This window comes from Colobus angolensis, unplaced genomic scaffold (genome assembly GCF_000951035.1).
Source record: "Colobus angolensis palliatus isolate OR3802 unplaced genomic scaffold, Cang.pa_1.0 Scaffold79, whole genome shotgun sequence".
NCBI classification, from domain to species: Eukaryota; Metazoa; Chordata; class Mammalia; order Primates; family Cercopithecidae; genus Colobus; species Colobus angolensis.
This window is the reverse complement of record NW_012121709.1, coordinates 1,396,628-1,409,307: the sequence shown is the minus strand read 5'-3', so window position 1 is coordinate 1,409,307 and position 12,680 is coordinate 1,396,628. Positions and strand designations below refer to the sequence as shown.

General features: G+C 47.1%; 1 protein-coding gene across 4 annotated transcripts in view; it reads right to left on the bottom strand.

Annotated features, from left to right (window-relative positions):
* The window catches only part of TPCN1 (two pore segment channel 1), a 73,090-nt gene that overhangs the window by 34,068 nt on the left and 26,342 nt on the right, over positions 1-12,680 (bottom strand). For all 4 annotated transcript variants that reach the window (XM_011928686.1, XM_011928685.1, XM_011928684.1 and 1 more), the window contains one exon: positions 1,340-1,464. In XM_011928686.1, coding sequence (XP_011784076.1) covers positions 1,340-1,464 — 125 coding nt within the window. The remainder of the gene's footprint in view (positions 1-1,339; positions 1,465-12,680) is intronic.

The following is a 12,680-nucleotide window of genomic DNA, read 5'->3' as shown; positions in this document are numbered from 1 at the left end:
AATTATGATGTGAATGCATTTAAGAAAAAGTCTATTTCCTCATCCAAACTCTTAATGCAAACCAGAAACTGAAATCTTATAGTGACAAGATTGGCAAGATTAAGGTTAAAATGTCACCGCCAGTGGGGCCGTCAGTAAAGAGGCAATACTTCCTGTGGAGAGGATTCCATGCTAAACATCAAGGCCCTAAAAATTGTTGATTCCTTCTACCCGGTCATTCCATTTCTTAGACTTTCCATTTCTTTTACTTTTCTAGTAAAACAATCCTAGATGTAAGGGGGTGGGAGTGCTATGTATAGACTGTCCTTGGATTATAATTTACAATAAGGGAAAATATTCAAGATTATCAGGTTCAGTAAATTAGGATAATTTACCTGATATAATTTAAAGCTATTTAAATAGCCAGGTGTGGTGGCTCATGCCTGTAACCCCAGCAATTTGGGAGGCTGAGGTGGGCAGATCACCTGAGGTCAAGAGTTCAAGACCAGCCTGGACAACAAGGTGAAACCCTATCTCTATAAAAATACAAAAATTAGCCGGGCATAGTGGCACATGCCTGTTATCCCAGCTACTCCAGAGGCTGAGGCAGGAGACTCGCTTGAACCCGGGAGGCAGAGGTTGCAATGAGCCAAGATCAAGCCACTACAATCCAACTCCAGCCTGGGTGATGGAATGAGACTGTCTTCAAAAAAAGAAAAAAAGAAAAAAAAAAGCTTATGCTAGGGGGAAAAAAAAAAACAGAATATAAAATTGCACATACCATATGACATTTTTGGAAAACAGATATATTATTCTTATAACTTTTTTTTTTTTTAAACCTGGAAGGAAATAATGTTGACAGTGACTGCCTTAGGCGAATGTTTCTTCATTCTTTTTTATATCTAAATTTATTGTAATAAGCATGTATTACTTTCACCTTTCACACAAAAATATTTAAAAAAAAAAACCTAAAATAGCAAACAGGAAAGCAGCAACAAGTTAAACAGGAATAAAGCTACAGCATTCAGTATGTAAAGAAGAGTTCCCTCCTGCGAATGTGGCCTCTCAGTGTGCCCTGAGAAGAGGGAGGGTGGCAGGGAAGGCCGAGTGGACACTCTGGAAATTGTGGGGGTTGGCACAGCCCCAAACAGGGGCCTGAAGACAAGCCGGTGCACGGCAGTTTTCCCCTATGAGCACAGTCAGGTCAGCCAGCCCATCTTACAAACCTGAAGCTCACATACGAGCAACAGCAGCATGAACCACCGCTGGAACTGAATTTCTGGGCACCTAACAGAGTCCTGGCTGCCCCACCCCACCAATAGGTGCAGAGAACCGCCAGGGCCTGACTGGAGATACTCACCTGGAGGTAGATTGCTGCCTCTTGGTAATTCATCTCCCAGTTGTGTGTGGGGCTGGAGGGGGAATTCCCGCCCTCAGAGCTGAGACTGGGGGCCTGTGAGTCGTGGATGGCATAGCTGCCGCCATCTGCATTGGAAGAGGAGAGAGATTCACTTGGCATCCAGGCTTAAGAGCATAAAGACACTGTTCGGCAGAAGAAAAGCCTGGCAGTCCCTTCATATGCTCACATGGACATTCCGTCATCTTCAAATCAACCTCCATGCTGTGTACTGATAACGGCAAGAATTAGCACAGCTGGTTACAAATGTTTTCCTTTCTCTTGGTAAGTGAAAAAAGCAAGTACAAAAGAGTACAAACAGTATGCTCTCTAATGTGTACAAAAGGGAGGAAACAAGAAAACATAAATACATCGACTTATCTTTACCAAAAGAAACACAGGAAGGAAAAATGAGAAGTCAATGAAATCAGTTGTCCTACAAGGGCTATAAGGAACAGTGTAGATGGACCCTTTTTGAATCCTTTGACTTTTGGAAGCATATTAACATCCTACTTAGTTAAAAATTAAAAACAACTGGATTTGTCCCCTGGTGCAGGGCCATCTGTTGCTCTTCCCTGCTGACAGCCACGCCCTCCTCCCCCAGCAACACTGGGCCATCTGTCTCGGTAGAACATCCCCTCCTTGCTCTCTGTCCACATTGTTTGGCTCTGGCCGACTCCACCCCTGGCTCCCGGGCAGGTGACCTGGGCCTGGCAATGAGCCCCTCGTCTCCCCTGGGCCCAGGGATTGGTTCAGGCATGGCTGCTGACCCAAGTCCAGCCAGTGACAGCTGAACTTGAAACTGTTCCTGGGCCAATTAGGAAGGAGGGGCTCTTTCCCTGTTGTTGCTCGCGGCTGCCTCTGCCACCACATTGGGAAAACTTGCCTGAGAAGGAAGTCAGCAGAGAACAAAACAATAACCAAGAGATAACACTAACACCAGCTGCACCTCTGGAATTCAGCTGTGCCTGAAATCTACCCCTTAATTTCCAAAATCCAAGCTGATAAAGAGATCCCATTTGAGTCTGAGTTGGGTTTGTCACAATAATCCTGAGACTCTACTGATACACACAGTAAACAATGGCACCAAGAAATGATGCATTCATTGGGAAGAAGTGAATCTGAGAGAAATCTGTAAATCCGCATTGTAAATGATCCACCTGAAGGAAGATAAAGAATCTAATGTTTTGGGCTGAGCACGGTGGCTCACACCTGTAATCCCAGCACTTTGGGAGGCCAAGGTGGACGGATCACTTGAGGTCAGGTGTTCAAGACCAGCATGGCCAACATGACGAAACCCCGACTCTACTAAAAATACAAAAAGTAGCCAGGCGTGGTGGCAGGTGCCTGTAATCCCAGCTATTCAGGAGGCTGAGGCATGAGAATCGCTTGAACCTGGAAGGCAGAGGTTGCAGTGAGCCAAAATTGCGCCACCACTCTAGCCTGGGGGACAGAGCAAGACTCCGTCTCAAAAAAAAAAAATCTAATGTTCCTGCACAGTTGGCAGGAAGCAAATGTGTAAGGCTTACAACCATGCAAGGGACAGGAAACTGACAGGGCTCAAAGGCCTGTTGGGTTGCAAAAGGTCCTTCTGATCTTGAATTGCTAGTCATGAGCAACCAGGACCAGGCACATCCATTTTCCTAACAATAATGCTGCACATCTTTCCACATGTTTATTTACCATTTGTGTATCTTCTTTGAAGTGTCCAGATCTTTCACCTTTTTCTTTGCTTATTATTATTATTATTACTATTAAATTGAGAGCTCTTTTATACACTCTGGATACAAGTCTATCAGATACATGATGATTTGCAAATCTTTTCCCCTTTGTGGTTTCTCTTCTCATTCTTTTCTAACAGCGACTTTCAAAGGTCACTGAAACAGAAGTTTTACAAATTTTGATGAAGGCCAACTTATCCATTTATTCTTTTATGGATTAATACTTTTGATATCATATCTAAGAAATCTTTGCCTAACCCCTGGTCATAAAGATTTCACATCAGGCCAAGGCGGGGAGGATCACTTGAGCCCAAGAGTTCAAGACTAGCCTGGGCAACACAGTGAGATCCTGTCTCTACAAAAAAATTAAAATAAAAAAGATTTCACATCAAGGCACAGTGGTGTAAGTCTGTAGTCCCAGCTGCTAAGAAGGCTGAAGTGGGAGGATCACCTTAGCCTGATAGTTCAAGCCAGCCTGGACAACACAGAAAGACACTGTCTTTAAAAAAGAAAAATAGGCCGGGCGCGGTGGCTCAAGCCTGTAAAGAAAAATAAAAACAAAGATTTCACATCAATACCTCAATGCCTTCATTACTGTGGCTTTATAGGTCTTAAAATCAGGTAAATGTTGGCAGGGTGCAGTGGTTCACGCCTGTAATCCCAGCACTTTGGGAGGCCAAGACAGGCGGATCACGAGGTCAGGAGATCGAGACCATCCTGGCTAACATAGTGAAACCCCGTCTCTGCTAAAAATACAAAAAAATTAGCCAGGCGTGGTGGCGGGCGCCTGTAGTCCCAGCTACTCAGGAGGCTGAGGCAGGAGAATGGCGTGAACCCAGGAGGCGGAGCTTGCAGTGAACGGAGATCACGCCACTGCAATCCCGCCTGGGGGACAGAGCGAGACTCTGTCTCAAAAAACAAACAAAAAAAACCCAGGTAGTGTTAATCCTTCAACTTCGTTCATCTTTTTTCAAAGTTGTTTTGGCTAGCCCAGTTCTTTTGAACTTCCATATAAACTTTAGAATTAGTCAATTTCTTTGTCCCTAACCTAGGAGTCCAATCAATCAATCAATCGATAAAAACCCAGCCTGGGGAATATAGTGAGACCCTATCTCTACAAAAAAAAAAAACTTTTTTAAGTAAAAAAATTAGTCAGGCATGGTGGCATGTGCCTATAATCCCAGCACTTTGGGAGGCTGAGGTGGATGGATCGCTTGAAGTCAAGAGTTGAAGACCAGTCTGGGTAACATACTAAGACCTCATCTCTACAGAAAGTATAAAAATCAGCTGGGCATGGTAGCTTGCACCTATAGTCCCAGCTACTCAGGAGGCTGAGGTGGGAGGATTACTTGAGCCTGAGAGGTCAAGGCTAGAGTGAGCTATGATCATGCTACTGCATTCCAGCCTGGGTGACAGAGCAAGATCCTGTCTCAATAATAACAGGCCAGGTGCAGTGGCTCACGCCTGTAATCCTAGCAATTTGGGAGGCCAAGGCAGATGGATCACCTGAGCTCAGGAGTTCGAGACCACCCTGGGCAACAAAGTGAAACCCCGCCGGTCTCTACTAAAATACAAAAATTAGCCGGGCATGGTGTCACGCACCTGTAGTCCCAGCTACTCAGGAGGCTGAGGTATGAGACTCACATGAGCCCAGGAGGTGGAGGCTGCAGTGAGCCAAGACTGCGCCACTGCACTCCAGCTTGGGTTACAGAATGAGACTCTGTCTCAAAATAAATAAATAAAGAAACAAACAAACACACACACAAATAGTCAATTTCTACTTTAAAAAAAGCCTGCTGGGATTTGATTGAAATTGTCAAATCTATCAATGAGACACCTTAAAAACTCATGAATAAGGTATATCTCTCAGTTTATTTTGATCTTCTTTAATTTATCTTAGTAATGTTTTGTAGCTTTCAGTATATGGACCTGACACATCTTTTGTTAGATTTATCACGAAGTCTTTCATATTTCCGATGCTGCTGTAAATGAAGTTGTCTTTTAATCTCAATTTCCAATTGTTTGTTGTTAGTATACAGAAATACAACTAATTTTTATATATTGGCCTTCTATCCTGCAACCTGGATAAGCTCACTTAAAAGGTCTAGTAGCCTCTTTTGTAAATGTCATGGGCTTTTCTATACAGAAGATCATGTTGTCTGAGAATAAGGACAGTTTTACTTCTTCCTTTCTAATCCAGATGCCTTTTGTTTTTCTTGCCTTATGGCACTGTTTAGAACCTCCCTTACAATACTGAATAAAAATGATAAGAAGGGATATCTTTGTCTCATTCCTGATCTTAGGGGAAAAGCATTCAGTTTTTCACCACTCAGTATGATGTAAGGTAGAAGTTTCTCATAGATACCCTTTATCAGGCTGAGGAAATTCCTTTCTATGCCTAGTTTGTTGTGAGATCTTACCATGAATAGGTGCTGGATTTTGTCAAACACTTTGTCTACTTTGAGATGATTTCAGCTTGAGTATCCCTAATCTGAAAATCTGAAATCCAAATGCTCCAAAATTCCATACTCTTTGAGTACCAACATGACACTCAAAGAAAATGCTCACTGGAGCATTCTGGATTTCATATGTCTTTGGGTATCAAGGTAATGCTGGTCTCATAAAATGTGCTAGAAAATATTTCCTCCTTTTCAATTTTCTGGAAGACTTCGGGTCAAATTCGTATTATTTCTTCCCTAATGTATAGCCTTCACCAGGAAAGCTATCTGGGCCTGAAGTTTTCTTTCTAGGAAAGTTTTTATTACGTATTAACCTTCTTCAGTACATATAGGGCCACTCAGGTTTTCTATTCTTACTGAGAAAGCTTTGGTGGTTTGTATCTTTCAATAAATTTGTCAAGAGGTTAAGCAATCTGTCCAAGATCACACAGCTGTAAGGGCGGAACCAGGCTTTGGCCCCTAGCAGCTTGCCTCCAGAGCAGATGCACTTAACCACTATGCTGTACTATCACCGCCTCTAAGGAAGAGGAGCTGGGGATGAGGAATGCAGATGATAATTTTAATCTACTGGTAGCGAACATTTATTGAGGTTTACTGTATGCCAAAACCTATCCTATGGCAGATTTTATTTTCCAAAAATGGCCACCACATTATCTTTCACCTTCCATGCTCTTCTGGAACCTTGCCACTTTTCCACACACAGATAGAAGCTGTCTCTCTTCCTCTTGAAATCAGGTGAGCCTTCATGACTGCTGTGACTAACAGAGAACAGGGAACCTCATGACTTCTGAGGTTATAAAAATACTTTCACCTTATTCTCTTGGGGCACTTACTTGTGGAACCGAGCGACCATTTTGTAAGGAAGCCCAAGCAGCTGGTGGAGAGGGAAGACTCAAGGCCCCAGTTCACAGCCCAGCTGAGCACCCAGCCAATGGGTAGTACCAACTTCTCTGACACATCAAGGAGCCATCTCAAAAATAGATCCTCCAGCCCCAGTTAAGCTGTCCAAACAGATGCTACATACAACAGCAAAAAGGCAACTCCACCAAGCCCTGCTCAAACTGCAAACTCAAGCAAAATAAATGTTGCCATCTTAAGGCACTCTGTTGGGGCAGTGATGTGTTACAAGGGCAACAGATAACTGACACCTATCTAAATACATTGTATCTATTAACCCACTTAGTTCTTACAACAATCCTGGGAAGAAGGTAATACTGTTATCAACAGATAACTGATACCTATCTAAATACATTGTATCTATCCATTAACCCACTTAGTTCTTACAACAACCTTGCCAAGTAGGTAATATTATTCCCACCTCAGGCTTGAAGAAACTAAGGTGCACAGAGGCTAAGTAATTACCTCCCCAGGTCATGCTGCTAGTGAGAAGCAGGGCTGGGATCCCAAACTAGGCTGCCTAGCTCCCAATCGGTAGACTACTTGCCTCTCAAGAATCAGAAACTCGAAAAGGATGACAGGGTAGTTAGTGCCAAAAGGACCAAAAATACACTAGCATTTCCATCACTAGAGTGGAGTTCCAAGTAGGAGGTGGGACATCTGGGTGCGGTTTGAACTTGGTAATTCTGACCCCTGTCTTCCCAATAGCAACAGAGCAGCATTCCCTACTCTGATCCCAATGCTCATTTCTGAAAGAACTAAGCCCTAGGCAGAGACAGGAGAAGGTCAAACCACCTTCCTCATCTGCTCCCGTGGATCAGGGAAGCACCAGCCAAAACGTGACTCCTGAGCAGAAAAAGCCACAGGCGAGCAGCTGGATGGAGCTGCGTCCTCATGCGCCCATGCCCTGTCCTCCATGACCTCCATATGCCCCAGCAGGAGCTGGCACCGGCAACACAGCAGAGTCCTAGGTAATATAAATAACAATGATGGAGTGGGGCAGGTAGCTGCTAGCTGGCACAGATGGCAGCAGCCATTAGTGCCACCCTTCTACCCGACACTAGACAGGAGCGTCTATGTAAGCCGCTGCCGTGAAGACCCCCTTTGGAGCCTTCCCACCCTTTTTCTCACACAGGGGTCTCCTTGAATTGACAGGAACTTCCTCTTTGTGCTCAGGAGCTCTCTCAACCCATTCCTGGTGGGGAGAGGACGTCTGATCCTCCCCAACAGCTCCTCCATCCCTCACCACTTATACCACAGCACCCCTGGGACCAGGTGGCCCAATGCATCCCATGGTGCAGGCCATTCCTTGCTAACAAGCCTCACTGACACTCCCAGCAACAGGTTTCTATGGGGAGCAGGTAACCTCTGCTATCTTTAGGTGTCCTGGTTTGGGTGAGAGATAGTCCCTCTTCCCCAATACATAACCCTTCAAAGCCACAAAGGACAGTTCCATTCAGCTGAAAGCCACAAGGACCACCGAGACTGGAAGGACCAGGCTTATGGCTGCCCTGGGAGGACAGTCCTCAGAGCCAGAAATCTTAATCCCATCTTCTTTTTCACTCCTCATGGCCTGTAACTCACCAGGTCTGGAAAGGTCTCCTCCCTCCTCCCTCTCATCTCTACTCAAGAGGTCTTTGGGGCCTCTTGTCTTTCACCTAAAAGCCTGCAGCAACCTGGACTCGCTCTCACTGTCCAGGCCTTTCCTGACCACCTGACCCAGGCCCCTTGAGGCAAGATGAATCAATCAGGTAAGGCCGAAGTCTGATGGTGTCACTCTGCTACTTAAAATCCTTCCATGGCTTGCCCGCAGAAAAAGACTGACTCCTTGGAACAACAGGAGAGGATCTTTAGAGCTGGCTCCTGCTACAGCCCTTTCCCTTTCCCCTATTCCTGTACCAAACTCCTAACAGCAGAGTGGCTGGGGCCTGGGCCTCAGGGCTGGCTGCAGACAGCAACAGGTGACCATGGAGCGCCAAGGATGCAGGGAGCTGGCTGGATCCCCCCCCCCCCCGCCACGGGACAGTGGGCACCACAGAGACAAAACGTGAGCCCATGGCCACAGACCATACGTGGCTGGTGGGTGAGGGCAGACACGTGGCAGTGCTGCCAATGGTGGAAACGAGGACTCAGGAATGGACTTCACAGGGTGTTTCTGCTAGATCTGAAAGGGCTTTCTAATAACTAGAAATGATGGACCATCAGAGAGGGCTTTAACTTTGTCAGGTTTGATGGATTAAAATACAGAAGTCAGTGCCATGCTTCCTTAGAACTAGGTACTTCAGTATTTGTTTTTTTAATCTAAATATGATCTGTGAGTTAGAAATAAGTCTCTTTCCTTTTTTTTAACTTTTAGTTTTAGAGATAGGGTCTCACTACGTTGCCTAAGCTGGACTCAAATTCCTGGACTTGGGCGATCCTCTCTCCTTGGCCTCCATTTGGAAATAATTCTTTTTACTGAGCCCAGGCTGGAGTGCAGGGGCACTATCATGGCTCACTGCAGCCTCAACCTCTCAGGCTCAAGCCATCTTCCTACCTCAGCCTCCAGAGTAGCTGGGACTATAGGCATGTGCCACCACGCCTGGCTAATTTTTTCTTTCTTTCTTTTTTTAGAGATGGGGTCTTGTCATGTTGCTCAGGGTGGTCTCAAACTCCTAGGGTCAAGCAATCCACCTGCCTCGCCCTCCCTCCCAGAGTTCTAGGATTATAGGTGTGAGTCACTGCACCTGGCTGGAAATAATACTTTAATTTTATTTTTAAATTTTTATGTATTTTTTCTCTTTTTTTTTTTTGAGACAGAGTCTTGCTGTGTTGCCCAGGCTGGAGTGCAGCGGCACAATCTCATCTCACTACAACCTCTACTTCCCAGGTTCAAGCGATTCTCGTGCTTCAGCCTCCTGAGTAGCTAGGATTACAGGCGTGCACCACCACACCTGGCTAATTTTTGTATTTTTTGGAAGAGACGGGGTTTCACCGTGTTGGCCAGGCTGGTCCCAAACTCCTGACCTCAAGTGATCCAACTGCCTTGGCCTCCCAAAGTGCTGGGATTACAGGTGTGAGCCACCGCGCCTTGCTGGGAAATAATTCTTAATGAAAATATTCTAAGACCAACAACTGGCCTGTTCATTTACTCCTTTGTTTAGCAGACATTCCCAGGGTTGTCCCTGCCCAAGGGCAGCTCCTAGGTGCTGGACCCTTAGTGGGGATTGTAGGAACTAGGTAGCCCTTGCCCTCCAGGGGCACCTGTCTGCAGAGGCAGTGGAGTACCCCATCACCACGTGGCCTCAAAAAGAGTCTCTGTAGCTACTAGTCATGGAAGTTTCAACAGCAAAAAGATTCACCAGCCAGTGAGCAGTGGACTAGCTGCCCCTGCAGCTTGTGGCATCTAAATGTTTATAGGTATGTGGTGACTTCAAGGGGAGCAGGCAGGTGGGTGCAGATGGCTTCAGAAGGAGCTCCAAACTGCGGGGCTGCCCCAGAGGATTGGCAGTGCCACACACAGTCTGAGCAGGGCCCAGCTGCCTAGATCCTGATGGCACCAAAAGCCTTCCACAAACACTTCCTCACTGCTTAGGGAGGGCAATGGCATCTTTTTTTTAGTGCATGCGTCCGTCTCCCACTTCCCGATTAACTGCAGCCCCCAAATCTAGCCCCAATCTCATCAGCTCAGCTTCAGCTAAAAGAACACACACAAACACTTGTGGAGCAAATTCTGTGAGGCAGGCACTACTCTCGGCACTTTATATGTGAAATAACTTCATCCTTGCAACAACCTTAAGAAGTGGATACCATCAGTATCCCCATTTCACAGGTGATGGGACAGAAACACAGAGATTGGTCAGTTTGTCCAGGGGCTCCCACATTTACAAAGTGATGGAACTGGAGAAGAAATGAGGTCTGTGCCTGGAACCACTCTAACTGCGGGTGGTGTTATTCCACGTGGTCTGCACAGTCCATGAATGGTGTGTGATGGTTGGGGATGAGCACCATCCAGGAACCAGAGCCAGCGTGTAGAGGCCATCACCGCAGGTGGCACTGTGTGGCACTTCCTTTTCCTAGTACTTCGTTTTTGCTGTGTTTGATGGAAGTAGAGGTCCTCTGCCGCAGAGTGTGGGAAGCCCTGCTACATAGCTCTCCTGCATGCATTGTAGGCACTTTCTGCTGCTGTCTTAGGAGCAACGACTGTCAGGTCAGGAGCAGATCCTAGAGACCACCTAATTCAATGCCCAGCTTTTAGAGATGGGGAAACTGAGGGCAGGGAACGTGATGTCTCCGTGGTATAGGGCCAACTGGTTACAGCACCAGGTCTAGCACCCAGGCCTCCTGGCTCCCCATACAGAGCTTTCCTTCATACAAATATCTCCCACTTATCTCTCACTAGAGAAATGTAGGGGATAGCTCCGCTGACCCACTGTCTGCCGTGGGGTACACTGGCCACTGGCTCTTCTGATGGATAGCATACAGCTGTGAGACAGGCTTAGCACCTGTGACCCAAATCAAAGAGAACACGTGGATGGTTCTCGCACAGATGGTCCATCCATTGGCCAGGGCTCTTGGGATGGACTCTTACAGACCACAAGTGACTGGGGGGCAGGAGAAGGCCCTGAGGTGACTGAGACCACATTTTCCTGGCCGTACCGGTGCTGCATGGAACAGCCGCACCAACAGAGAATCTTGCGGCAGGAGGGGCCTCAGGAATCAGGAGGCTCCTCCCCTCCCACAATCAGCTGAAAGGCCCACAAATAGGGGCTGTGCCTGGCCCACGAGACCTTGCTCTCACCAGCTCCTCTGCCACACTGTGGCCCAAACCACCTCTCCCCTGGACCAACACAATCCCTTCTCTGTGTCGCTACTCTGTTCTACCCTCTGTGGCCTATTCTTGACACCAGTCAGAGAAATCCTCTGTTCCATGCACATGTGTGTGGGTTTTTAGGCAAACTTTTTTGTTTAATATAACAATAATCCTCAAGAACACTAAGCCAAATGGTATCACTCCTCTGCCCGAAACATGCCCCAGCCTCCCTTGATCGGAAGATCTCGTGGAACCTGACCCATGACCTCTCCAAGTCACCTCGTCCCGCCTGCCCCTTGCTGCTGCCATGCTGGCCTCCTTGTTGTTCCAAAACGTGCCTGGAACATTCTGCCTTGGGGCCTCTGCCTCCCTAGTCTTTGGCTGTTTCCTCACACCTTCCAGTTTCCACCCAAACATCTTATTAAAGGCTACCCTTGGCCTCCCCTACAAGGTGAGACCACATCACTCTGTCCCCTCAAAGTGCTGAGGCTTCCTCCTGGGGCTGTCACCATCTGACAGGGTATCTGTTTACTTGTGGGCCTGTTTCCCCACCTGGAATGTCAGCTCCAAGAGGGCAGGGACTTTTGTTTTGGTCACTGTGGTGTTCCCAGGCCCCAGAACAGTGTTGGATACAATGTGTAAGGGGTCAGCAAGCATGTCTGAGTTGAAGTGAAATAGAAGGCCTTGCCTGCCCTGAAGATTCCACACAGCCCCCGGGCACTTAAGGACGGCCAGAGCCTGGAGGGTGGAGAGCAAGGAGACATCCATGGGGCCTGGCAGGCCTCAGGCAAGAGGGCGGGCTCCACCGGGGATGCAGTGGGCATCACCAAAGGGTGTTAGGAAGGGGTGTGATGTGGTAAGTTTGTATTTGTAAAAACCCTTCTTTTAACAATCTGCTGAAGAGGGGCTATTTTGTGTAAGAGCAATTCAGGGTAGAACCTTGAAAGGGAAAGGGGAGAATAAGACTCAAGAGCTAAGGTGAAAGAATAGCGAATTCTCCCCCTCCCAGGGCAGACTTTGCTCTGTGCTTCTAACCACTCAACCTCAGAAAACAGGACTTGGCGTGCTCATGTGGTCCCAAAAGGCAAAGCACGATCACTCTTTTCTCCACACGGAGAAAGGGATGAAAGGCCTGAGGTGACACTGGCCATTCAGGGACTTTTCAAGAAAGCCACAGGTGATTGCAAAGGGCCTCCTTCACACCCAGGCACGAGCGACTGGGGTGCATATTTAGGGATTATAGAAAGGGTGCAAATGGAAGGCAAGGAGCACAGTTCCGTTCTGTTCCTTTCGTACATGGCCTTCATGCAGCAGTGCAGCTGTACCAGCCAAGTCCAGGGCACGGCAGGGGCCGGGTGGGGCTGGGCTACCTTGTGGGGTGCTAATCCCCTGCCCTGTCTGCTGTCTAACCCTCTTCCCCACTTTTTTTTTTTTTT